The sequence below is a fragment of the Esox lucius genome, chromosome 10 (assembly GCF_011004845.1).
Source record: "Esox lucius isolate fEsoLuc1 chromosome 10, fEsoLuc1.pri, whole genome shotgun sequence".
Classification (NCBI taxonomy): domain Eukaryota; kingdom Metazoa; phylum Chordata; class Actinopteri; order Esociformes; family Esocidae; genus Esox; species Esox lucius.
The window spans coordinates 22,583,878-22,610,833 of record NC_047578.1 but is presented as its reverse complement, the minus strand read 5'-3'; the positions used below and the strand labels follow the sequence as shown (position 1 = coordinate 22,610,833).

Genomic DNA, 26,956 nt, shown 5'->3' with positions numbered 1-26,956 from the left:
TATTTGCCAACTGGTTGAATTAGCCAACTGGTTGAATTCAATTGGTTGAAAGGCATATTGCAGTGAAACACATTTTAGACTGTCACCACTAAGTTTTAAAAGAGATTACATAATTATTGGTCTTGAAGTGCGTTCGGTACTAGTGAAACATTCCATTAAACCACAGCGGTATTGTACGGGAAAAACTAGGTTAGTTGTGTGTTCATTATGTGTGTTAAGATGCTAAACGTTTTTAGGCAGAAGTAAACAGAAAAAAACAGACATGGACATTTTGTTAAACTGATTTTCTATTGGACAAAACCAAATCCATTGTTTTGTATCAAACTCTGTTTAATTCTATTGACAAGACATTAGGAGAGATGTTGGACAAAGGTGTTTTAGGGGGACATGTGCATTCACGGGTGTATTAATACAGAACCAAATAAACGTGTTGACAAAATAAACGTATTTGTAACTAAAGGATTTTGTTTGGTTTGTTTGTTCTGTTTGGGATTAATAAACCCCTAAAAATGGGGGTTGTGAGATCCAAAAGACACCAGTCCCATTTATATAGGCTATACGACAATAGGTACACACATCGAACTGGCCAAATCTGTAATTGTTCCGCAAGGTAGCCAACGTCACAGCGAACGGAAGGCACCCCTTTCCATTCCTGGGGTGTATTAATTTAATGTTCATTTGGGACCCGAATCTCCAGAGATGTTATTCGGCGAAATGTATAGTCTATGTCTACATTTTCCAACAGACCACTCCAAACGCACTTTAATTGTATGTATAAATCGTTGACTTCCGTTTCGTTTAAAAATTGGAGTTGCATTTTGTGAATGGTGTCATTGAAGAATAGTAGGGTATGGAAGATTGAACTTCACTCCGGATGGACGATATTGAGATGAAGACGTTCGTTTCGACCAAAACTTGATCTGACTTCTCAGTAATTTACGAACATGTTGAAAGTGAATCGAATGACCTACTTCTGTTTACGAACGAAATGAAACTCAATAGCGCTTACTTCAGGTTGAATAGTATTTAAAATAATAATTTACTCTGTTGCAAAAACAAACATGTTTTTCCCCCAATTAAAACGTTTCATTTGCGAAACCCCTGTTTGATTGGGGTTGGACAGAGGAATGGGTCCCTATATTGTACAATCATCTTCTCAGCGAGTTCCAATTTCCTTCTGAATGACTGATCCCACTCGACTGATCCCACCCGGTTGAACAGGAATTCAGTTGGTTAGTCAGGAAAGACCAGCCAATAAAGTTGGGAGTCCCACCTAGTTGACTACATTAAAATGGTGGTAGTCCATTATCATAAGGTCTTAGAGTCCATCTACCAATTCTAAGGGCCTTTATTGGCATCGAATTTTTTTTGTACATTGCCTATGAAAGTGTAAAATGAGCCAAATTGGATTAAGATACTAGGTAACATAGGGGACATTAAATAGAAATTCAAAGTACATTTTAAATTAAAATGTCCAAAGGACGAACGAACGATGAATAGTACCACCTATTACCTCCATCAGTAGACTTGGAGAGGCGGACATGTCGGTCAGCTGTGTTACGTATATTTACCAATCAAATGCTTTCCCTCGGTCATTGCAATCTCTAACCTGCAACGATTGGATGGTGATAGAGCTCAATTGTATGTATTATCCAATAGAAAAACCCAATGACAATGATTGACAAAAGCAAGGATAGACCGTCATTGTCAACGCGCGAAATATCAAAAATCCTTTCAGATTCAAGAACAGGCGGGAGGAAGAAAAAGCTAATCAAGTGCTGATGAATAGGTAGTGAACACTAGTTAATAACATTTAGCCATACAACACATTTACGTCGATGTACGTGTCTTATGACTGTTTCGAAAAGAACACTACGGAAGTCTTGGTTTCCTGTTTTAATGAAGGTTCAGTGCGAATAGCACAAGACTAGGGGATAAGTCAAGATGAGTCTGATGGTGGTATCTCAACAGGTAACCTAATGTTACGTTTATTTAAAAATGTAGCTATATCTTCAAATTGTCAAGCACATACTTAAGTTGGGTACAGTTAGTAATTACATTAGTTAGACACCAATATATTGTTCTATTCGGCATGTTATATACGTTAGCTACAGTACAGTCTGTATCTTATTTTGCCTAGTTGGGGATTGAGTCCGCCATAATAACACGGCTTTGCTAGTTATCTAGCTAGCTAACAAGCTAGAAATATTGCAGCTAGAAAACGTCTGTTACCTGACTTGAAGCGAATTGTGAGTTTAGCTACGATAACAGCGCTGGCTGTATAATTCACCTTCGTTTGTCTACTAGGTTAACATGTTGTTTATTGTGCTTTTGGACAAGATATTGTTACTCTGAACAAAGAGCATGTAAAGCAAGTAAATTCGGCTACCCGGCCTCGTTTTAGCCTATTTGTCTTTGTCGTTCACAACATAATTTATTTTAGCAACTGTTGCGTGTCCAGTTTGTTGGCTGTCTGTCTGGCTAGGTAACTAAATTAACTACACTTGTTTTACAATGACGGTAAGTCGTTATGGTCTTTGTGGCAGCTGAGGGAGAAGGCGCCACCGCAGCCAGTTGGGGACACAACAATTGAATATCCTTGGCCAGTACTTTTTAAGGAAACATCAGTGTTATTTACCTACATTTGTGTCAGTGTTTTCACCTTCACGATATAATATTGAGTCGTCGAAGTGTGTATATTTTTAAGAGGCAAAAAACTGTTTCAAGTCAACGACCACAGTCTTCGCGGTAACTAGTACTGTATTCATCGAGTACAGTAGGTTTTAACTGTTAATTTGCAAATTTGCTCTGTGACATGAGTTCGAACCACTTAGTAAAAAGATTGCATAGAAATACAACTGAGTTGCCAGAGTACACTCCCTGAAATCTATTCATGTGTCATTGCTAAATACACAATCAACCAGGAGGGGGTTAGGATTGTAATAATACATGCCTAAAAAGGTCAATATAAATGTCCAGTGAAATACTTTTTTGCAACAAAATGACACAACCCTTTAGCTAAGTTACCCCTTATGTTTTGGATAATTTAGATTGTCCTCCAGTAGAATGGTAAATAGATTAGGTAATCACAGCAAGTACCGGCCTATTCATAATTTCCTTCCCTATGACCCTTGTTCAATATACACCATGTTTTAATCCAATTAATTATCAAGCAACAAAGAATGGAGAGAACCCACAAAACAAATGTGTATTGTTCCCTGAAATAACACAAGGTGATATTGTCTCATTTTCTTGTCCCCTATCCAGGGAGTGGATTTCCCTTCAGAGGTGCCAGTAGCTGAGAGTGATTCAGACAGCGGGATGGGTTCCCCAATAGAGAGCATGCAGATGGCTTCGGAGATGATTTCCAACACTGTTGACCTACAAGGTAAAGTGACACAGTATGCCTGTCCAGACCACCTGACCAGATACCCCTGGTAAAGGTAGTGGAAGCCTCTGAATGAATACACTTGCCATGTGACACGACTTTGGTTGTTTATGCCTTGTTTCCACTGGTACCCAACGCTGGTGGTTTACCCTAAAGTCCAGACATGTTTCTTTTTCCATTGATACGTGCCAATCGGCCAGTAGGCCATGGCCGAGTAGCTTGGCTCTCACGTCGCTGAGCCCCGGAATTGGGCGGTTTTGACGGGTTCCATGCCGCATGTTGTGCTATTCCAAAAGCAATGTGTGTAATTTGCTTAGTCTTTAGGCTTCTCCTAATGGTTTTCATCCGATCTAACGAACAGATTGCTGATGAAATGAAGACAAAGCAACAGTACAGGGAAGAAAAGACTCAGAATGGAAAGAGTTGGAAAGACCAAAGGTGGTACTATGCCATTGACTCAATAGAAAAACGGGAACGCTGAGACCAAAATGTTGCCTGCAGACCCTTTTACAACATAAAATACCTCAGAATTCTCCCAGATCCTTCTGTTAAATGTAGATGGTTTTGACTAAATACTGAATACACTGGCTTACAGTGGTTGCAGTGTCATGAGTGTGGGTGGCGATTTTGTAAACAAACTGAACATGGCATTATTGTTCATTTTATTTTACTACTGGATAAATATCACCTTTTTTGTAACCGGAACACCAGATTGTGTTGATAGTTTACTCCTCCCTCCCTACCTGAGCTCCTCCTTAAGTCCTTGGTACCAAATGTATAGTGGAAACAGGAAAGTCCATCATTAGCATAAATCGCTGGTGTAGACCTGGTACCGAGGTAAAGCACCAGTGGAAATGCGGCATTAGTCTGACTTCCTACAGTTCGACCACGGACAGTCCTTGACAAAGCAACCATCAATGCAGTCTAACCTGCTTACTTTGCAACGTGCAAACCACCTCCTCTGTATTTTTAAAGACGCTTGTAAAATGTTTCCAGATTCAGATGATGACGACATCACAGTGCACCGTCGTTCCCGTGGTCACAAGGCCCTGAGGGACAGTGATAGTGAGGAAGAGGCGAGGGCTGGGCCGGAGAATGGCGTTGAGATGGCAGATCCTCTGGTCCTATCAGCGTCCAGTGGCGATGAGATGAAGACTGCAGAGGAAGGGGACAAATCACGGAGCAAGAGGTCCCGGATAGCCCCTATCAACAGTGATGAGAGCGCCCCAGAGGAGGAGGACAAGCCTGTAAGGAAGGAGTTGAAGCAGAAGAGGGAAAAGAGCCAGCGACACAGAGAGAAGAAAGAGAAGCGCAGCAAGGCTGTGGAACGCCTGAAGAAGAGGGAGAGACCTGAGGAGGTGAGTTTGAGTTGAATACATGGGATTGAAGAATTGAGGCAACCATCAGATGGTTCTTTTTGTAACAATTACTTATTTTCCCACCATCCCTCTTTCCTTTTCAGGAGATCCCCCGCCCACTGAATGACAGTGGTTGTCTCCTTGGCGACAATGACCTGTATGATGCTGGTTTGGATGAGGAGGAGGAGGAGGAGGAGGAAGAGTCTCTGGATGCCATCAGAGCAGCAGTCAAGCAGAAAGCCAAAAAGCACAAGGTAAGGGCTTAATCAAAAGGCTGAATTACACTGCATTTTATGTTAATGAAATCGGAAGATTCTCTGGATGCCTTCAGCAACAGGATAAGCAGATTAACTCCAATTTGCCAGGAATCTTCAAACCTTTGTTGTACTGTTATTTCAGTGTATGACCACCTTTCTCAATCTGTATCTAAGGAGCCTTTATTTGATGATGAAGAGGAAGAGTCTGGACCAAAACACCGCCCCCAGGAGAGGAAGGCTGCTCGAGCCAGCAAGGAGGCCATGAAACAACTGCACAGCGAGAGCCAGAGGCTGGTCCGGGGTCAGTTTTACCAGAGTGTTATGTCCCTTATGTTGCTTCCATAACCCAGTTCCTCCTGTAACATAATCTCAATTATTTTGCAGAGTCCTCATGTGGCCTGCCCTACCATATGCCTGAGCCCAAGAGCATCGACCAGTTCTTCAGAAGGAGAGCCCGACCCGAAGGACCTGCTATGGCATTACTGAAGTTAGTGGACCAGAACCGTTTCTACTTTTACCAGCTTGGCCTATTCTCAGTTCTACTTCTCTGGTTTTGTCTTAAGCATTTGTCGAGACCAACCTGTTTTTTTCACCTCCCCTCGAAAAAGGTCTGCAAAGTATGAGGATTTGATAAAAGAGGCACCACCTCCCCCCAACCCTCCCAAAGAGCCCCAATCCTCCCAGCTCCTGTCACTCACCCAGCCCACGGCCACGTCCTCCCCGCACCGGGAGAACCACAGCAGGGCAGAGGAGACCTCCCTCACTCAGGAGACTGACGACCATGAAGCCCCACTACCAGCGCTCGCCACCATCATGCAGGGGGCCAAGATGGTGGATAGTGCTGAGGTTCTGCCACAGGACTTGCCAGGTGATGGACGTCTAGAGCAGCACCAGGCGGAGGTCTCGGACATGCAAGCCCCGGAGAAGGAGTCCACGGATGGGGACGCAGCTCTACCCCAACCCGCCACAGCCAGTGTGGAGGCCGTACTGCTGCCACTCTACAAACCCAAGAAGGACCGGCTGGCAAGACTACGGGAGCTTGGGGTGGAGCCTCCGCCTGTCCACAAACTGTGTATGGATGAAGGCTCCTTCGACCTGGAACCTCCTCAGCTCAACCCAGGTGAGAGACACTACCGGCTCAGTGTTAGTTGAAATACACTGAAGGGAGAAAGATGAACATGTAAAACGTTGGTCTACTGTTTTATAAGCTGAGATAAAAGATCCCAGGCATTTTCTAAACACAAACCCTTGCGGTCCCAGTCGGGAAATCCATAGATTTCAACCAAAGACATTTTTCAATTGATTTGAACTTAAGTTAACTCAATGTGAAATTGTTTGGCTTATTATTATTATTATTATTATTATTATTATTATTATTTTAATTTTTTTGATTCAATATAGTTTATGGTGGTTTGTTCCTCCTAGAATCACATTCCTGAACAGATGTTTCTTCGTGTACTATACATTGGCTTTTGATTTGGTAACTCTTGAGGACTCTGGAATTGTACATTTCTATTGTTGAGATAAAGTTTTTATTTCCTTTAGTGCAGACAATTAACCACATCAAGTACAGACCATTACAGAAAGCTGAAAACGTACTACACTACACCAACCTTTTTGGGTTAATAAACTACTAATAAATGGGTTAATAAACTACTCTGAAGGGGCCCACATACTGTATAATTTTTTTAATGTAATCTGCTATTTGATCCACATAACCAATAGATGATAATGGATAATAAATGATGTTCTAACACTGTTTACATTTGCTGCATAGCAGTTCTGTTACTGCTAAGTGTTGTCTCTGGCTTTTCTAACATGGAGGGTTCTATGGTGGTTAACCTCTTGTTGTTACTGTCAGGCGTTGAGGCGTTGAAGGAACGTTTCCTCCGGCATGTCCAGCCCGTGGCCCGGCCCCGAGGGGAACGCACTGTGCAGCTCAGCGTCGTCCGGAAAGACAGCAACGAGGAGCTCCGCCAGGAGACTGTCACCACCACCATCAAGGAGGGGGAGGAGGAGGCCGCGCACACTGCACCTGGTATGACTTCGGCGCAGTTGGGTACAGACAGTCACACTGGAACAGCCCTAACCCCCCCCCCCCCCCCCCATGTCACCTCAGGAGAGAAGCTGACCAGCCTCAAGTCCCGTCTGCAGCTGGCCATGGCCGTAAAGAGACAGGAGGAGCGGGAGCGCAAGGCCGCCCTCCACCGCCTCGACAACGAGGACTGTGGCGAGGAAGATGAGGAGGAAGAGGAAATGACCGAGTCCGAGGGGGAGGAGGTACGAGTGAATGGGCACCTTTGACATAATACCTGTAGTCTTATGTCGACCTCTGGTAGTGGTGTTAACAGGGCCCAGAAAGCCCAGACCAAAACGTTGTTCTGGGGTGGAAATGATGGGTGGCTAAGGGGGGGTGTTCTCAGTCAACCTGTTTATTGGTGGAAATGATGGGTGGCTAAGGGGGGGGTGTTCGCAGTCAACCTGTTTATTGGTGGAAATGATGGGTGGCTAAGGGGGGAGGTGTTCTCAGTCAACCTGTTTTTTGGGGGAAATGATGGGTGGCTAAGGGGGGGTGTTCTCAGTCAACCTGTTTATTGGGGGAAATGATGGGTGGCTAAGGGGGGGGGTGTTCGCAGTCAACCTGTTTATTGGTGGAAATGATGGGTGGCTAAGGGGGGGCGTTCACAGTCAACCTTTTTACTGGTCACTCCACAGGGTGTGGATGAACTGCTCGGGGGTGGTGATGCCGATGGCGAGGATGAGGGGGATGAGGATGAGGGAGGCAGCGTGGTCCAGAGAGACGTTAGGAGCCCCTCCCCGTTAAGGTTAAAGGGTCCCTCCCCGCCCCCTGACCTGCTCCACACAGACGGAACCCTCATGCTGTTTGCCAACAGCTCCTGTTCGCGCACCGGGTACGTAAATCACCAGACGCTAGGGGCACCTTAAATAGGTTTTCAATGCACCTGGTACCATTCTGGATGTTATCGCGGGCCGTCCTCCATTCACCAGCCTTTGTGTATGTTGAATTAGTTTTGTGAGGTGTGTTATCTGCCTGTTGAAGTGTGGTCTCTCGTACAGAGATGGTGTGAAGAGGACCGGGCCTGGCGGTCGAGAAAGCTACTCTAAAATGGGTGAGTGCGGTACCGCTGTTGATTTGACGAACATTCTCAGAACCTTAGATGTCATAATTCTAAAATATACAAATTCTGTGTAATTACCTGAACACTTGGGAATCTTTTATTGAATGAAAGCGCTGTCTCTCTCTACCGCAGAGGAGGACGACTCTCTATCTCTGGCCAAGGACAACAGTAGTTTGGAGCTGCAGGCCTCCATGCTGCCATCCTACCAGCCCGTCAACCGCAACAGCGCGGGGGGGCGGGGCCTGTCGGCAAGGGCCTTCCGCTCGCCCTCACCCTGCTTCTTCAGGCCCAGCTTCCTGGGTTCCGCCTCCAGGGTGAGAGTGACTGTTCGGGGGTGGGGGGGTTGATATCTGGTTTGACTAGGGCGGGGTGCTTCCACTGTATGACAGTGTGACTAGTCATAATGACCAGTAGAAGGGCCCATGAATGTCTCTGAGACATGATACCGGGGTTTAGGTGTAAAACCCTGTGGGGGTAAAACCCCAATGTGCAAGCAGGGAAATGTTGAAACAAGTAAAAGGCTTTCTCCATTTCGGAGACTCGTTGTGTCATCCTTCCCTCTTTCCCATCCCACAGAGCTCAGGGAAGCTGTCTGAACCCTCCCTCTCCCTGCCTGTCGAGGACTCCCAGGACCTGTACGCTCCCCCCTCGCCCGTCGAGTCGCCTGACCCCCTGGGGGCCTCCTCCCAGGGCCGCTTCTCCCTGGAGGATGACACGCACTCCCAGCTCCTGGACGCCGACGGCTTCCTCAACGTTGGGCCCCGGGCCGGCCCCCCGCGCTCCCACAAACGACAGCTCCTGCTGGACAGCTTGGACGAGAACGCCATGGACGCCAACATGGGGGAGCTGCTGGGGCTGTGCTCCGGAGGTTTCGGGAAGGCCGGTGGAGCCGGGGCCTCGCAGGAGGATGAATTGCTAGGGCTGTGTTCGGGGGCGTTTCCCTCTAGTCAAAAGAGAGGGGAGGAGAGCGTGCGAGGGTTGATAGGGACGACACAAGAAGACGAGCTCCTGGGGCTGTGTTCCGGAGTGTTCCCCGTCACCCAGGCTGAGAAGGATGGAGCGGAGGGGAGGAAGAGGGAAGAGGAGAAGATGGAGCTGGAAATGGACAGGGACAGTGATATGGATCAGCTGCTCGGCCTTTGCTCTGGGAAGTTCACTACTCAAGGTAAGAGCGAGGGTTCCCATCCCGTGACTCAGTGTGTGCTGTTGTGTCTGGCTAATTAGGAATATTGGGGTGTGATATTATACGGTGTTATTGTTTTGGGTCACTTCTCATCTGTCTCCATTCAGGCCTCTCCCAGGTCAACACAAGCTGCTCTCCTCACCTTTCAGCTGCTGAGGACAGGTAATAGGAGTTGGCATTAAATGCAACCGGATACATTTCCCTTCTGGGTATCAATGAAAATATTTAATTCAGTAACTGAGCACTATTCTAACATTCTACTAATAGCTTATACCTTCAGGCCATTTATTTAAAGAAATGCAAATATTGAACCCTGCAAGGCTAAATTGATTTTTGTGTTTCAGTAGTAAGAAGCTGGATGAAGAGGAGGAGGAGGAGAAAGAAGAGGAGGATTGTGAGTTTCGACTTCTGTCAGATGTGGAGAGTCATAGTGAGCAGGTAAGACAATGGTCTGTGTGGGTGTTTTTGTGTTTGCTTACATGTATGATTTATGATCCAAATGAACTAACCTCTTCCTCCATTGTTTCCAGGAGGACGATGATGACGAAGAGGATGGAGAAAAAGACAAAGAGAATGAGGTGGAGGACGAGGAGAGGGAGGCTGTGTTTGCACCTCGGCAAGGAAAAAAGAAGTTGTAAGTTAATTCAGAACTGTTACTGAATGATCAAAGCACACGCCTGATGAGTTTCCCTGACAAGGGAGGCTAAAAACCTGGGCTCCACAGACAAGTGCTGCATGGCATCTAACAACCACCGCTAAACACGTTTGCTGTAACCTATTCAGTTTTAAAACATAATCACTCCATTGGCTTTAAGTTGATTTTCTTAGTCTGTCAACATAACTCTAGGCCTTAACATGTACACCTTTTTTGCTGTCCATGTTTGGATTACAACCAAACTTCATAGCAGCTCCTCCAGTTGAGGTTTGGGTTTGAATGTTGAGGTTTGGGGCTTCCGATGCGCATTCTGCCAAGCACTTCTCAACAAGCTGCACTCAGCCAGGAAGTTGGGTGGAACCACTGTGCTTTGAGGAGAGGGTTTCTTGCCTAACAACCATAATTTAGCTTCCTAGAGCCTGACCCTCCACCAGGAGTCACTAGAAAGTAGCATGACAACATTGCATGCCCTGGATGGAACCAACTTGCATTACCCTCTGCAATTGTTTAATATTTTTTTATTTGATACAGTATATAGAAACTATCTGTGACAGTAAATAATGGATTAAAATATAGGATTAACTTAAACCATCCAAAGTCAATGTCTTCAGCCTCTGGGACCCTCTGACCCCATTTTAATTTCATGTCTGGTTCCTTCCCCCTCGGTCTCCAGGCGCATGGCAGAGTTTGTGGACTCCGAAGCCGAGCTCTCGGGCAGCGACGTCGGGAGTGAGGATGAGGACGACTGCGGCGAGGACGAGTACGAGGAAGAGGAGCTGCTTGACGAGCTGCCGTCTGATGAAGAGCTGCAAGACCAGGTCAACAAGATCCACATGTAAGAGCCGCTGCGGACCAACCGTTGCAGAACATCTGGCGATGGAAGCAGATTTCTGGAACTGCAACAGTGACTTATTTTCCCAAACATTGTTATCAAATTCTTATGCTCCCCACATGTCTGTAGATTTCTTTGTATTCTGTCCCTGTCGTCTACCATTAATAGCACCGTTACACCAAGTTCATATCTGAGTTTTAATTTGACTTGGGATTCTGAAGGGGGCTAAACACTGCTAATGCTAAAGTCCAAATTCAGTCTATTAGTAGTCTGTTAAACTTCTTTATCCAGGTAGTAATTGTCTGCTTTATTGAAAACCCTCCGTGGATGGTATTTTGGTAAAGGTGACTTGTCTCACTTCATCCTGCTCTCTGATCTTGGTCTACAGGAAGCATGTTCTTGACGATGACAAGCGGCGCCTGCGGCTCTACCAGGAGCGGTACCTCGCCGACGGGGACCTGCACTCAGACGGCCCGGGCCGTGCTCGCCGATTTCGCTGGAAGAACATTGGTTAGTTTGTATGTGTCTACAGTATGGGTGTGCCAACCACACTTTGACCGTTAAATGTTGTTCTGTTCCACCGAGCGGTTTCCATGGTCGTGTACTAAGCCTCTAAGGTTGTTCTGGCACTTGTGTCCTGTAGACGACAACTTCGACATGAATGGTTTGGGTGTTGAGGGTGAGGAAGAAGAGGAGGAGGAAGAGTTGGACCAGGCTGAGCTGCAGCGAAGGAAAGAGCGCCTGGAGAGGGAGCAGTGGCTACGGGAACAGGTATGGACATGGTTTTGTCAGATCTCAACCACTTGCCTCTAAGATGGAGCCCTCAGCACGTTTGGGGAATTGAGTCAGATTGTCACTTACTTCCGCATGGAGACTAGCTTGAATTTACTGTAGTGGTGGTTTTAAGACCTGTGGTTGAACGACAAAATGGTCTGTTAAATGCCACTTAACAACTCTGCTAACCTCCCCTTCCAGTCAGAGACCAAGGCCAAGAAGGGGGAGGACTTGGAAATGGATGAGGAGAAAATCGGGGAGGAAGACAGCCAGTTCATGAAGCTTGCTAAAAAACTGACAGCCAAGAAACTACAGAAGAAAGGTGAGCTTACATACAGATGGAAATATCAGACTGATGACTCAGAACCCCTTTGAGCGCTGGCATTCAGTGTTGGCCTTAGGGTTGCAAGGAACAAAGATTTGAAGAGATTATTGGGCCCAGTATTCAAGCACTTCAAATCATAGACTTAGGGTGGTCCAAATTAGGTCTGGACGATTTGGATAAAATATTGAATCGTGATTTATTTGACCAATATTTCATTTATGTTATGATTTGCAAACCTTTTCAAACATGGGTGTGAACAGCATAGATAATCTCACTTAAAAATCCAGATCATAGCCTGCATAATGTGCTATTAAACTGAATAAAAATTGAGTTAAAATGTTAGGCCTTAACGCTTATTACCTATTTGAAGGTGCAGCCTGTCTGACTATTAGTTTAACTGGTCATTTAAATCAATGGCGTTTGCAGCATTTGCTATGTTTGTGCTGTTGTCATAGCTGGTTAGGCCAAATGTCTCAACCCTTGGTATATTTTCTCCCATACTAAGTCTGTAGGCACCAACATTGAGACTGAAACCTTTAATAACCATGCTGTTGTGTATGTGGGACAATATATATTGGGGGACAATATATAACTTATAAATATATATAATATATGTGGGACAATATATAACTTGAAGCAGATGTCTTCACTAGCAGTTGCGTTGTTAACTCAAACTAACATTGAAAACGCATCAAGTATTTGAACTTAGTCCATGTATTTTAGTAACTTACAAAAATACCTGCAGCACCCGCAAGAAAAGCAATTATGGACGTACGATGCATGCCCGTTGCCTCGAGTGAAGCGCATATCAATCACAGTTTTTCGAACAGAAAATCACGTAAGTTGGTGATTTGGATATTGCTCATGTCATTATCGCTATTTCGATTAATTGTGCCGCCCTAGTCCAAATGGACTTATAACTTGTACTGCTGCAGAATGGCTTCAAATCTAGCCCTGTGTTTATTTTAATTGAACAGAGAAACGCACAGGATTAAAGGTCAATTGATGTATATTCCTGATTCTAAAGTTGGGTGATGTCCTGAGATTCTGTCGCAAAAAACGGTCTTTCAGAAAACGTTTGAATACTAATTTGTTCGAGCTACTCTGCTACTCTTTTGTGTTCCCTTTTGTCTAAATGCCTCTGTTTTTTTGTTTTCCAGAGCTTCATGTTGCACCCCAGCAAGAGACGAGAGGCCCATCTCAGAACCCGTTCCAGAGGCCCTCCCAACCCAACATGGTCTGTACCTTCTCATACAGTGGTCTCATCAGAGATGCTGGGTAATAGGGATGTGATATACAACATTTGCTTTGTTTAAACAGGCATTTCTTAAATTGATCTTTCGTTTAAAAAATAAGCAAAAAAGAAAAATCATAAAATGCCACGTCTTGATGCGTGTAGTTGGTTTATTACTGTCACCAAATCTAGAAATGAATGCTGTAGCTTCCATGTGGGAAGTTATAAGTACATACTTTATTGTTCAATGGAAGATAGATAAAAATGATGACATTTTAAAGTTAAAATGAGGACAGGCTACAACACCAAACAGGGTAGGGTTGTGATGAGTGGTAGAAAATAAATTACAGCATTGTTCCAGTGGGTGGTGATAACTGCTTGTTGTTACACTGGGTGGTGATAACTGCTTGTTGTTACACTGGGTGGTGATAACTGTACTCCAGTGGATAAAGGAAGATTGTTCCACCGGGTGCTTTACTATTGACAAAAACACCTCTAGAGGTTACAGTAAAACATGAAATATCTGTAACTATCTCCATATTGATTCTGGAAAACCCCTTGGTTAACTGATCAAAGGGTTTAATTGTGGCCTTAATGATGGCCACTACTTGGAAAGCTACAGTGCAGTCTGAGTATTTAGACAGATGGACATGTTATATTGTTGCTCTGAACACGGGATGGATTTGAAATAATATAAAATAACTATTGGATACAATTACAGACCAAAAGCTATAATTTGATGCCATTGTGATGAAATACGGGAGAAAGTGTAAGAGGCTGCCATAAAACCGGGTGACTGGACCTCATTGAGCTACTGACCACATCAACTGGTTGAATTCTGAAGTGAACAGCAGCAACACCATGTCTGATGAAATACGACCAAACCAAACTCTGGACAGAACTTCACATTGCAGCAGGACAATGAGCCCAAACATACTGCAAAGGAAACCAGTATGTTCTATGGGGCCAGCAAGGAAAATGTTCTTGACTGGCCAAGTCAGTCACCCAACCTAAATCCTATTGGACATGTTTTACTTGCTGAAGGCAAGATGACATCTGAAGATGGCTGCCTTACCGGCCTGGTAGAGCATCACCAGCGAAATCCAGCATCTGGATGTCTGTGGGTTGCAGATCTCTAGTACTAAACATGACAACTCTAAGATCATGTGAATTTATCCAATCACTTTTGGTCCCCTAAAATGACAAGTCTTTGTTTTAAAAAGGGTTGTAATTCCTACACTGTTTATGGCTATAAATACCCACTAATTAAAGCTGACCTTCTGCCCTGGAACCTCTTTTAATTTCAAATCCAACATGGAGGAGTGCCAACCCAAAACAACAACCCTTGTCTCTGTCCAGACACTCACCGCCTGCACTGTACGCTGAGTAAATATCTAAACTAACCTTGCGTAACTATTTCACCTGTATTCAACCTTTGACACTGACTTCAGGTGAAGAGGGGCTCTCTGTTGAGCCAGCCCCGCTCCGTGCTGCAGAAGCTGGCCTGCATCTCTGAGGGGAACCCCCTTGCCCCTCGCAACACCCGAGGGTTCGTCTTTCAAAGCCTGTCACCAGAGAAGGAGGCCTCGACCACCGAGGCCCCCAAAAAACAGGTAGGCATAACAATGGGGACCCAATCTAATGGTGCTCTGTGAACCTGTGGATCCCATGGAAATAGGAAGGTCTGCTGGTCAGGATTGTGCCACAATGTGCAGTGTTATAATGTTTTTCCTTGTCCTTAGAAAGCCCCTCTCCATTTGCAATAATTTTTCTTTGGTATAACATTCATAACATAACACATTTTAAGAACACCCTGTTTCTTCCTGAACTTGTGACAGTTCGGGTTTTTTGTGTTGGTTATGATAGTCATGTGATGTTGGATTCTGCCATGCATTACTGATAACTGACCATAGGGTGGCGCCAAAGTCCATAGCTGTTAGTGTCTGTGTTAAAAGGCAACACTACTGCAGTGATAAAGGTCATTTAGCAGATTATTTCATCCAAAGCACCATACAGCCATGTTGTTCATAAATATTTTTGTTAGAATACTTCCTGTGAATCAATATCCTGCCCTTCCAAGTTATGTGCTGTACCAACTGAGCTATGAAGGTTCATGAACTGGTCCGTTCACTATAAACCACTGTATTTGGCTCCCCTTTTGACTGAATGTATGCCAACTCTGCTTTTAGCTGTGAATGTTTGCAGCATTACATAATCCAATCTAGATTATGCATCTACATAATACCTGGAATTGTTTTGAGAATCAGGACCCGTCAGGGTTTCAACATGAAACTTCTGTTTTGTCTCTGCACATTGTCTTTAAAATTGGCTCTAATTTTTGTTTGTCCTAATGACGATCACAGTACAATGTGACCATAACCGTATACAGACTCTGTGGGAGTTCTGTTTAACACAGAGACGTAATTGATCTTTAAATAGCTGTACTAGTGCTCCGAGGCATGTCGTAGACCTCCAGACCTCAACAAACACAGTTGGACGTGTAGAATTGTAATGGGACTCCATGCCAGCACCAAAATCTCAGAAATAATTACATTCCAGCAAGAAATTAAAAATCCCTAAATCTGAACGTTCTCGTCATGGGACATTTTGCTGCTAACGTGGTGGAGAGTTCGTTGATAAGCTCCATATCTCTCTGACAGGTTCTGCCCCATTATCCTAGCAACAGGAGTCATTTCCGATATTTAACTCTGTCTCCCTCCTAGATAAAGAAGAGGGGACAAGTGGAGGTTTTGGCCCCAGCTGCCAAGCGGCCATGTCGGGAAAACGGTGCAACAGCAGCCAAAGGACCCCAGAGAAGTATCTTCCGTTACCTGGAGAACTAAGGTGCCCCGAAATGTGCCTGACTTGCCAGACACAAGCAACGTCATGCTTATAATATCCGGAGGGTGTTTTGCCTTCTCAGATCTGGAGATGTCATCAACACTTAGTTTTTCTCAGAAGATCATTGTCTCCTTTGGAATGAACAACACTTGACTACTAGTTTTTATCATGTAAATATAATGGGTTGGATTATTTTATATATATTTTTTTTTTTTTTTTACAAGGATTTTAAATGTATTAAGTTTGTAAATTAAAGTGTATTTTAAAAACTGTTCTAGTATCTGACTTTGCTACAGACTGATATGTAATCAACCCCAAGTTTGGCTTAAATCTTTGGTCAGTATTGCATAGAAAATACTTTGACTGGCATGTTTATTTACATTATTCTCCATTGTCAATGCTCAGTCTTTTTGTACTGTAATTTTGATGTCTTACATTGGCTGCAGAAAACACAGAATAGGGACCTTTCCTCCAGTCCCTTCTAACTGATTCCTTATCCCGTGTTGACCTCGCTAGCCTCCGAGAGGACCACTGTAGGTCCAGGGTTACGATAATTGCAGTTTATTATCTGTTCTAATTAATTAATAAGTGGCTAATAATAGGGGCTCGTTATGGATACTTTTAATGACCGCTTTTATCTCTCCATCTCATTAGTCCATGGTGATTTAGCAGCAGGTCCCGGGGTTAGGGGCTGCAGGAAGGCTCATTACACATCATTAGAAGCTGGCGTAGGGGCTGGAATAAACCCCATGGATACCCTCTTAGCTTTAGGCTGAGGCTTAATCCTGGTTTTGTTTATTCAATCATAACATTCTCCCAACTCTCAGACCAAAGCCCTACCTCATTTGAACGGGGGGGGGGGGGGTTTATCTGAATTTCAACAAATCGGGTCCTGACTGACCATAAAATATCTAGAGGATAAAGCAGTTTTGTTTTACTTCCAATTAAGAGGCCAGAATGACAGACCAGAGACATGAACTCTTTCACTCTGTGACGTGTCCCAAGGGGCGGAGAGTCCAAACGCGAGGGCGTTCGTTTCATGTGGCGCGTCTTTGCCGATTTCGCTTTCTTTGGAAGAGTAGGCTGGAGGTCCAGTCCTCTCCGGTTTTCCATGCAGTTATCCGACGCTGTGTGTTGTGGTGTTGAGAGCTGACAGTATAGCCATGGGTCTCTCCCCTCAGCCACTGTCACACCAAGGACCGGCTTGGCTGGAGATGTAGCCGAACTGAGGGAAATGGGTCATCATAACTGGGGGTGGTGATGGTGGGGGGGGGGGGGGCTGGGCTGGGCTGGGCTGGGCTGTGTAAAAATATAACAAGGTCTTATTCACTAGGTAAGTCATGCTCTTTTCATGAAATGCCTTCGTGTGAGATAGCTGCCCGTTGCTCAGTAACCGGTGCAACAACACCCCAAGGGCCCTTGTGGATGACCCAGTGTCTGAACAGTTGGTCAACAAGTGTTCTGCGCTCTCTATTTCAGTGGTTCTTTTTTTCCGGCCTCGTTGCTATACATTTTTCGGAAGACTATTGGTGTCCTGTTCCGTGGCTCGTTGTTCGGGTTTTGGAAGACCAAGATGATTCTGCATGTGACGAGTCCGCGGGCTACCACAGTGTTTGATGTATTTTTCATGTGTTCAGGCTACTATTGAACGAGAGGGAGCGGGGTGGGTGGGGGGGACAGCCTGGAGGTGCGGCACTTGAATGGGGATGTTGTTGAAGTGGAAAAGGGGGGGGGGGGGGGTGCGAGGGGGACGCGTGCATTTCTGCCGCCAGCGACTGCATGTCAGGGGATGGGGAAGGGAGTCTAGGCCTACTTGCGGAGTCTGTCTGATGTACCACACCTCCTACCCGAAAAAACAAACTCAAAACAGTTGTTCTCTCTGATCTCACCAACACATACAGTTCCCAGCGACACAACGCAACAAATTGCAGACCATCTCCCCTGACAAGTTGTGGGGATGGATTAGCCTATAGGTTCTATTTGAGTAGCCTATAAACAAATGTTAATTTGTGGCATTTAATTATTTTCTGTTTACAGTTTACCTTCCCTTTAAAGCTAGATTCATTTACTGGAGCAAAACGGTAGGTACCTATGTCAGTTTTAGCAGAAAGCCTGGATGAAACTGAACCACTAATTATAGACAGTAAGTAATGACTGTCCAAATAAAAATAGGATACATTTAAGTGTTTTATGGCTATTCACTGTTAACACTTTTATTGTTACATTTGAGTAAATAAAGCTTACGTGTTGGGATTCTGGTGGGGTAATAGATGAAGCAATGATGATTAAAAAAATCACAATCCGAAGAAATTAATGAAAAGAAGGCCTATCGTAAGAGAAAAGATACGGGACATGTGATTTCTGCTACACTCCACTTTCCGCTCACCTCTGATGTTTCCCGTTCTACAGTCCCTGCCCTGTTTAGGAAGTGACTCATTGGGTAAGCGAGCAGTCCATTCTGTCTCAGCGCTTGAACGGCTGGATGGGAGGAAGAGAGGGGAGGTAGTGGCAGATACTTATCACATAGGAGGGTTGTTTGGAGGTGGGGTAAAAAAGAGGGAGGGCACAGAATCGAGTTCCTTCCTCCACGAAGCACTTGCCTATCTAACGGTAAGAAAATACATATGAATCGATAAACAAATTTGTCAATCAGTATAATGACGTAAATAACCAATTAAAATAAGGATTGGTGAGGTTGTTTTGTGTGAGCGGGGTAGAGGCTATCGCTGCGGCCGAGGAGAGCACAGGGATATGGGGTGAGCTGAGCACTGCTGCTGAACTAGGGCAAGGCTATTACGTAACGTATGATGGGAGATTAATCTTCAATTGTTTAATTTCATGAAAATGTTTCTAATATGGCGTGTGTCCATGTCGCATTTTGTATATAAGCTGTTCTAATGCTATGTAAGCTACGTAATGCTACAGGCTATTGGCATGCTGTCATCTACACGTAGCGTTCCATTTCTCGACAAATAACATTATTATTTAAATAAAAGGAATAAATCGGTACTTTGAATAAATTTGAGGAATTGTATAGGCTACTGGAACAAATGCGGACGTAGGTTTAAATATAGTCTAAGCTTGGCTACGTGCGTTGTGTAGTTGCGTTGGGGCAGAAACAAATGGTCATCACAATTTTAATGTTCTATCACATCACAAAATGTTGATTTTTCTTTACAACTTAATGCGCATCAATCTAGCGTCAAAGCATTAACGCCATTGCCGCGCGTGACCCTGGAACGTCGCTGTCCTTCAGCACTGCGTGTTTGCGCATCACGGGAGGGAGAGGAGAATGAGTGACATTACCCTGAAGACAGGATTAGATACTTTTCCATTCTGAAGAGACATGTAAATATTTGACGGTAATGTAAGTGGAGTGCAAGTGGACGGACAGACCAACTCCTTTTTACCATATTAGAAAAGGAGGATATGGCAGTGCTGGGTTGAAGAACTGGTACAGGCTAACGTCAACCATATTGTGAATTATGCAGTAACATGCAGTTGGCTACTGTTTTAGATTTATTAGGTAGGAGTTGTCAATGTAAAGCATGCAGATGTATCTGGTTTGTTGGTTTAAGGATACATTTCCTTAAGCAACTGTTGTGTGCTCCTGTGGGTTTCAGGTTGGGTGTTTTGTAAAAGCACTTTGTGACAACTGCTGTTGTAAAAAGGGCTTTATAAATACATTTGATTGATTGATTGATGCCATTGCTATTTCTCTTTTTTTAAAACAGTGATTCTCAGTCAAGGTCAATAACAAGTGAATCTCAACCAAGAAGTGAATTTCTAGCAAGAGGTGATTTTCAGCCAAGAAAAATGCTCCACCAGGACCGACCAATGAATCCCCAATATGGGGGGCAATTAGGGGGCTCATCCTCACTGCGCATCCTCAGCAACCATAGTCAGCAGCAGACAGTAAGCAGGAAGCCAGCTGAGAAGGATGGCAACTTCAACTTCCTGGCTCAAGATGACGACGGCGTGACAGCAGGGGACGAGAATCGCAACCAGGTGCGTCCTCGTAACCTGGGCCCCTTGGGCCGCGACCAGCCCCACCCACCCACCTTGGCCTCTGCCAACCACTACAGCCCAGGGCTCCTGTCTCCGCTCTCCCGACTTCCCTGTTGGAGCCCCCTAGAGCCCCTGCCGGAGATTGAGAGTGGGGACGATGGCTACGGAAGAGTGCCCCCGGATGGGGCTGAGGAGGGCAAGATGGAGGAGGAAATGAGGAGGATGAGCGATGACAAGAAGGAGGAACGAGAGCTGGAGGGAGGCGCTATGAAACGGGGCGCAGTGGAGGACCAAGAGGACGAGGAGACAGAGGAGGACCTGGAGGAATGGGGCGACAGCGATTCTGAGTTTGAGTTCAGCTACAGGTCCGGCGGCAGCCTGTCCTCTCTCAACATGGAGAGTGGAGGCGAAGGGGCCAGCACGGGTGGCTGGGACCGCATCGGTGTGGGAGAACCCAAACCTGAACAGCACAAGTGGGGCAATCAGGGTGCCCCGGCCGAGCCGCCCACCCGCCCTTCTGCCAGGGAGTTTGATGACGAGACGGGGAGGAAATGGGCCGAGAAGCCTCTGAGAACCGGGAACAGCCTGGTGGACAGGGAAACACTCTCTGACTCAGACACGGACTGCGGCGAGCTGCCTGAGCTCCAGGACGCCGTCTGGACCCTGAGGGACCGCGAGCGCTTCAAGGCCCAGGAGATGGAAAAGCATCAGGTCCAGCTGACCATGTACCGCAGGTTGGCTCTGATCCGCTGGGTCCGCACCCTGCAGGGCTGTGTCCAGGAACAGCAGAACCGCCTCCAGTCCAGTTTCGATGTCATCCTTGATCACAGGAAGGAGCTGCTACGCATGGGCACTGCCACTGCAGCAACTGCCACCGCCAGCCAATCATAGAGCAGGAAGGAAGCGCGGGGGGCCATAACAGGAAGTGGTCACCAGCAGAGGACTGTCAATTGCTTATGGGGAATACAACAGTGTTGTTTCCTTTGGTGATGCTTGTCTCCTTAACCTGATCTTGTGAAAATAATTTGACAATCTCCCAGCATCCTCAAGAATTTCCTCTAGTGTGGTGTTTTAATAAGTTGGTAATGTAGTTAGCTTTTGATTTAGTATCCTATCCTGTGTCTATATGCAATTATATACTGGGTAGTTTGGGTCCTGGATGCTAATTAGCTGAAAGCGATGGTATATCAGACAATATACCATGGGCATGATGATAAAAAATTGTGTAATAGCAATAAGCCATAATTGGGGTCTGTGGTATATAGTTAACATAACCTGGCTATCCAGGCACTCAGCATTGTTTCGTGCTTAAAAACAGTCTTTAGCTGTGGTATTGGCCATATACTATGCCTCAGGCCAAATTGCATTAAAATATTGAAGTCAGCTTTCTTATTGAGGACCAGCACAAACTTTTTAAACCTAACTTTGCCTAACAGAACGTGACAATGTATGAGATTCAAAGTTTATGAAAAGTTTAATATATGTTTGTATTTTCAAATGTTCTACAACCAATGTCTATGCTTTTATGGTCACTATAACTGTGATATAATCCATGCCAAAAATATTCAGAATACAATATGAGATGACAAAGTTATACATGTTGTATCTTAAATGTTTATTTATTCCAGTGACATAATAAAAGAATATCTTCGACTCGTTTTCCGGGTATTATTTGAGGATGCTGGCTTTTTACCAGTCTATTTAAACTCATCGCACAGTAGGTCTGCTGAACCCACATCAATGTATAGTTTGGAGTAGCCCTATATAGAAAACAATTCTATTGTAAGATATGAAAACAAGTAGGTCTATTTCAGCCAATATCGAACACCTGCTAAACCTAATCTGTAGACCTTCGTATGAAATGTTTTTAATTATTTGCGCTTTATTTGATCTTCAATTTATTTTTTAAAGATATTGTTCATTTATAAAGTACTAATGAAACGATTAATGCCTCTTTGTATTCCGTATTTAAATATATAAAAATCAGCCTCTGGTTTATGACCTTCTAGCATCCTACAATCGTTTCTTTATCAGAGGCAGATAAAGTTCGTTGTTATCGACTCATCATGAGTGTTCTGTTAGTGGTGTGATAGCCGTGTGAGGAACCAGTATCAATCTAGACGGCGTCTCTCGTCGCCGCGGGCAGGGAACGTCTAGCGGTGCTGTGTGTGTGTGTGTGTGTGTGTGTGTGTGTGTGTTTCCAGAGATACCAGCCTTCACCACTTAATCTGCAGTCTGAGTTGAGCTGGTCCTGCAGGGTTCGGGTCCCCGGGGAATCTGACAGTTTGCGCCCCGGGGCCCGGCAGTCCCATCCGGCCCGGTGAACAGCCGCCGGTCCAGTCCCGCAATATGAGCCAAACCCCGGGGCAAGTTTGGGATAATCCTCGGTTATGCCTCCGAACTCCGAGTGCTCAGGCTTATGTTCTAAAGCTTATCTCCTCTTCTGGACGCAGGCATGACAGTTAAACTGTAAGAGAATTAACATACAGTATTGATCTGTTGTTTATTGGCTTTAGCTGGATGTATGTTGGGCATCAAAAGGGGAAGCGGGTGGGATAACACGTTTGTTCTGTTATTGTCCTGTGTACAAACAACATTGCTAAAAAGCGCCGACAAACGTGACATTCGAGAGAACAAAAGCTTATTTTCAGGATTAGAAATCACCATGATGTGTTTAGGCGGTGAATTTACAGTGAAAATGTAATGCAAATATATTTTGCACGGTGACATTTGTCCTATATGAGCTCGACATTTTTATGCAAAAATGACATGGGATGTAGGCCTAGTATGTTTTTTGTGAAAATGTCTTGAATTAAGTTTTAAACTCCACGAAAAGACAATTCATGCAAATGTCTCGTTTGTCTCACGAGGAACTGCGTTTGCTAAGATGCACATTATAACGCAATTCGGTATTCTGCGACAGTCTCTAAGGTTAAACACCTTGTCCTCATCCTGAACACATCTCTTCCTTTCAGCAACACTGTATAATAGGCGCGCAGCGCGGTGGGACGCGAGGTATGTGTGATGGGGGCCCTGCTGAGCGCGAACAGCGGTACCGGTGAAGGAGCACCGCGCCTAGTGAGACTTACACACGGGTGGGCTGTGGGACGCGCCAGCGTCTCTCTCCTGGAGCAGAGCTGCTAATTTTTGTCGGTTAAAACGAGCGAAGACAACGTTAGCAACGCGATTGGAGGCGTTTTCTCAATCCCAAATGTTTGAGAGGGAGGCGCACGCCTTGTGTCACCCAAGTCTGTTGCCAAGTGTTTACCTTTCTGTGACCCTGTGATATTCGCCCAACAGTTCACCTCTTCATTATAACCCGACTGACTGTAGACTATGAAACTTACATTTTAGACTTCTGGTGGCAATATGCATGGCATCTATACACTTCTATGCACACATGCATAATATGAATTTCGATCTTTTATACCGATGTTGTTGTAGGCCTACCTAAAACACCAGAATTTTTATGTATTGTATTGTGGAAATGCATGCATTGGATTAGTCTGTGTCAGGATGCAATTCATCCCATGTGTATGGGCAATTGTGCAATAACGCATAATTATGCTCATTTTCAAAGAATCTTTTCAATCACTCCATCATGTCTTTTTCACAGCCTGACAGTGAACCAAGGTAGTCTCGGCGTATACGACGGAATAAAATAAGAACCCGTTAGGTTCAGTCCAGCAGAGGGCGACTCTTCATTACAGAGTGCGATTGATCACTTTTATATTAAACCCAATTGCATGTTCATAACACAAGGGGGCACTCTCTAGCATGATCTAAAGAAGTGTGTTCAGTCTCTGTTTTCTGAGTTGGACATAGAGGCCCCTACCCAGTGCTGTCTGATGAGTCCACAGAGCAGACTCTCTCTCTCCCCTCTCTTCTTTCTCTCCCTTTCTTCTCTCTGCCTGATGTAGTGTGACAGTGCACTAGCCCCCAGCACTCTGTTGGCGTGGAAACAATCAGCTTTGACAGAAAGGGGGTGGTGGGGGATTGGGAGAGGGAGGGCAGAGGGGCTGCGGCCTGCGGCCTGTGTACGATGAACTGGATAGAAAGACCTGTCGCCAAGAGAGAAGGAGCGAAAATATAGCAGACTAGATAGGTAGATAGATCAATATAGATAGAAAAATAGATAGATGAATAGATAGGTAGATGTACTCATAGTTAGTATTTAATCCGTTTTTATTGTCACTTTAATCAAGGATCACCATATGAAATAAAAAAGTATTTTACCAAAATTAACAAGATCCATTAATACGATATATCTATCCTCCTCGAGCATTAAATTGTGTGGGTGGTTGGTGAGAACTATGTTTTTTCTTTATTGTTTCCCATTAAAAATATATTCAGTTTTTTGCTTTTCTTTGTTCTTTCCAGCTAGGCTTTGAATCATTTTATTTTATAAATCACTACCCACAGCAGAATTACAATTATATTTATGAATGGAAAAGATCCTCATAGAAATAATAACCACGTTTTAATTCATGAAGTGAATTTCAAATCACTTCCTGAATTGCCTGAGTTTGAAATGGTTAGTAAATGCTCAAAAATGCTCAAAGTCATGTACAACTGGAGGGCGAGTAGCTTACAACAGAAAGCAAGTAGGCTATATCATCATAACCTTTACAGTGCTGTGAGGATAGAAATTGTGCAGAGCCTTAACAAAACTGTTCAAGTAGTGCCTTATAAATGCCAAGGAGAGTCATATAGAAACAAAGTATCTGCTTAGTCCCCTGGAGAAGTGCAGTTTGCAGGACAAATATTTGGCATAATTATTCCTCACCTTTTACATTTGATTGTATTAATTGATTGTATGTTAAAAATGATAGAAGTCACATTTGTCAAAAGACTACAAAGATGTCATAAAGTTAATATTGACATGTTGGCTACAAATTGTAAACTAGTAACGTTTTCTTTTTGAAAGAATAAACCACAATATATGCCATATTTTTCATTGCTTAATTTGGGCTTGCACTTGTTTTTATATAGAAAATCAATTAGCCAAATAATTATACAGTTATAATGCATCATCATCTTGTTTGTGCGGGTCATAGGCTAAATCATAACTGATTAGAATTAATATAGACTTTGGTTAACATGAAACAATACCATGAATAATACTACATTAGGTTATTCTAGGCCCAGAAGTGAGGCTACATTCTTTTAATTTACCAGCATGGCCGTAAAAATATGAACCAGGATTTCGGAAGTACGACTGATCTTGATAATTTGTCTGCCTACATGTTCAAATTCTGAGGTTTCTTTTGGGGTTCGCCTGGAGTTTCTGGATGTAGGGGCCTGAGACTGAAAGCCTGTTGGTGGGGTCTGGGATTTAAGGTTCAGCTGCCTCTGCTGCTTTAACCAGCTAATAAATATGAAAACAGCGGGTTAAAACTTTTATTCGTTCTCTGCTTGAAAGGATTATACCCTTCTATAGAGTCCCATGTAAATCCCGAAACCTCATAATGCCCAATGTTGTCCCATAAAACTGTGTCGGACAATAGAGGAAGAAAGGGGGCTTTTTCACGCATTAGGGGTTTTCTCAAGAGCACATTGGGAGCAGCCCCTCCGCAACACGCCCATGGATTATGTGGCTCTCGGTGAAAGCGCGGCTGGGAGCGGCAGGTGCGTGTGCCAGGCACGGGGGTCGTGCGGCCGGCGACTGTAGGGGAGCTGACTATGTCGAATGCGTGCAGCTGCCGGCAGGAATTTCTTCAGAGATTGTCACTTCCATTTAACTTGCTCTTTTTCAACCCCTTGAGATGAAGTGGTCTCTCGTGCCCAGGTTCCCCGACGTCCTCTCCCGGGTTAGAGAGGAAAGGGACCGCTAAACGGTGACATCCCGTCAACAAAAGCGAGCGGAGGCCACAAACCATCTAGCATCAGATTCAGCTCCGTGAAATTGTGGATTAAACCGTCAAGCGGTGCCGCTGATACCGACCTCGCATTTCCCCAAGTATAATGAAATGCCAAAAATCTAAGAAGGCAAGGTTAAACAAAGTCTTAACACAATAACTCAGTCTATTCCCTCGACACTCCTATTCAAGACCAGATTTTGAATTCATGATCTAACACATGGGACAGTCTGTTTGATAGTGTGAAATTGGTACTGCAATATTGCAGTAACTGATCAAATTTAACAGATTACAGTCTAGCCTACTCTGTCAATTAGGCTAGCTCGCAAAATCATGCTGATGTTGTCTCAAATACCAAGTCTGTATGAAGATCAAAAATCTTATTTCTGTAAACTGAACCATGTCAAAATGTTTGAGCCTCACTGCCACAACCCCATCTTCCAGGCTGTTTTTATCTTTCAGTCAGACAAGCATATTTACTGTTATTTGTATGGTGAAATGGGGGGCTTTAACCCATGTATTCCCTCAAATGGTGTGCTCCATGCACCTTGATCCCTAATCTCTGTCGTTCAAACCATGTCCCATTCCAACAGCTCTCCCCTTAGGGCAAGTTGGGTCCATACATAATCCCCCCAAACTCAGTCACAGACGTCTCCCACTGGGGTTTGGCTAAAGTGCTATGTCTGTCAAAGCAAAACATTGTCTCCTTTTTCACACCGTTTCTGGCAAAAAAAAGGATTAATGTCCCCTGTAAACATAAACAATGAGACTAAAATAGAGCAACATGTTTTATGAGGCACAACAGTGCAATGTGCGCGCACTTCAGACGTGTCCAGTGTATTTTGTGAAGATCCACATAAAACAATATAACCTGCAGATCACTGGTATAATTTACCACATTCGACTTGCTGTCTCGTGTGTCTTCAGCCTGTCAGACTCTCTTCGCTGTTTCCACGGCTGCCAGAATGGACAGAGTTGCAGCAGTGAGTGAATAAAATGAAATCCGAAATAGGGCGATAAGCTGGTAGATAATCATCTTTTCATTAAACTTTCATCCCGGGCTAACTTCAATATTCAAGAGCCCAATTACACAGCTTGTATCT

The 26,956-nt window shown here is 44.5% G+C and overlaps 2 protein-coding genes across 7 annotated transcripts; both read left to right on the top strand.

Moving 5' to 3' along the window:
- The first annotated feature begins 1,699 nt into the window (after nt 1-1,699).
- On the top strand, nt 1,700-16,199 carry LOC105027901 (claspin). 3 transcript variants are annotated; one of them, XM_010900267.3, is made up of 23 exons: nt 1,700-1,789; nt 3,268-3,388; nt 4,385-4,746; nt 4,851-5,000; nt 5,178-5,304; nt 5,388-5,490; nt 5,612-6,123; nt 6,865-7,041; nt 7,123-7,283; nt 7,719-7,915; nt 8,082-8,134; nt 8,276-8,457; nt 8,720-9,308; nt 9,434-9,488; nt 9,671-9,764; nt 9,857-9,960; nt 10,655-10,816; nt 11,202-11,323; nt 11,457-11,584; nt 11,789-11,909; nt 13,073-13,149; nt 14,598-14,759; nt 15,870-16,198. In XM_010900267.3, the coding sequence occupies exons 2-23, from the start codon at nt 3,322-3,324 to the stop codon at nt 15,987-15,989; spliced, it is 3,825 nt and encodes a 1,274-aa protein (XP_010898569.2). In that variant the 5' UTR covers nt 1,700-1,789; nt 3,268-3,321; the 3' UTR covers nt 15,990-16,198. The 3 variants fall into 3 exon arrangements, with proteins under 3 accessions (XP_010898569.2, XP_010898568.2, XP_010898567.2); XM_010900266.5 differs by having other exon boundaries at nt 1,701-1,971; nt 9,674-9,764; nt 15,870-16,199; XM_010900265.5 differs by having other exon boundaries at nt 1,701-1,971.
- A 2,239-nt stretch (nt 16,200-18,438) lies between these two features.
- On the top strand, nt 18,439-21,648 carry LOC105027903 (UPF0500 protein C1orf216 homolog). 4 transcript variants are annotated; one of them, XM_010900269.4, is made up of 2 exons: nt 18,439-18,597; nt 19,722-21,648. In XM_010900269.4, the coding sequence occupies exon 2, from the start codon at nt 19,804-19,806 to the stop codon at nt 20,884-20,886; it is 1,083 nt and encodes a 360-aa protein (XP_010898571.1). In that variant the 5' UTR covers nt 18,439-18,597; nt 19,722-19,803; the 3' UTR covers nt 20,887-21,648. The 4 variants fall into 4 exon arrangements, with proteins under 4 accessions (XP_010898571.1, XP_010898570.1, XP_034150495.1 ...); XM_010900268.4 differs by lacking the exon at nt 18,439-18,597 and adding an exon at nt 18,637-18,743; XM_034294604.1 differs by lacking the exon at nt 18,439-18,597 and adding an exon at nt 18,765-18,789.
- The last annotated feature ends 5,308 nt before the right edge of the window (nt 21,649-26,956 follow it).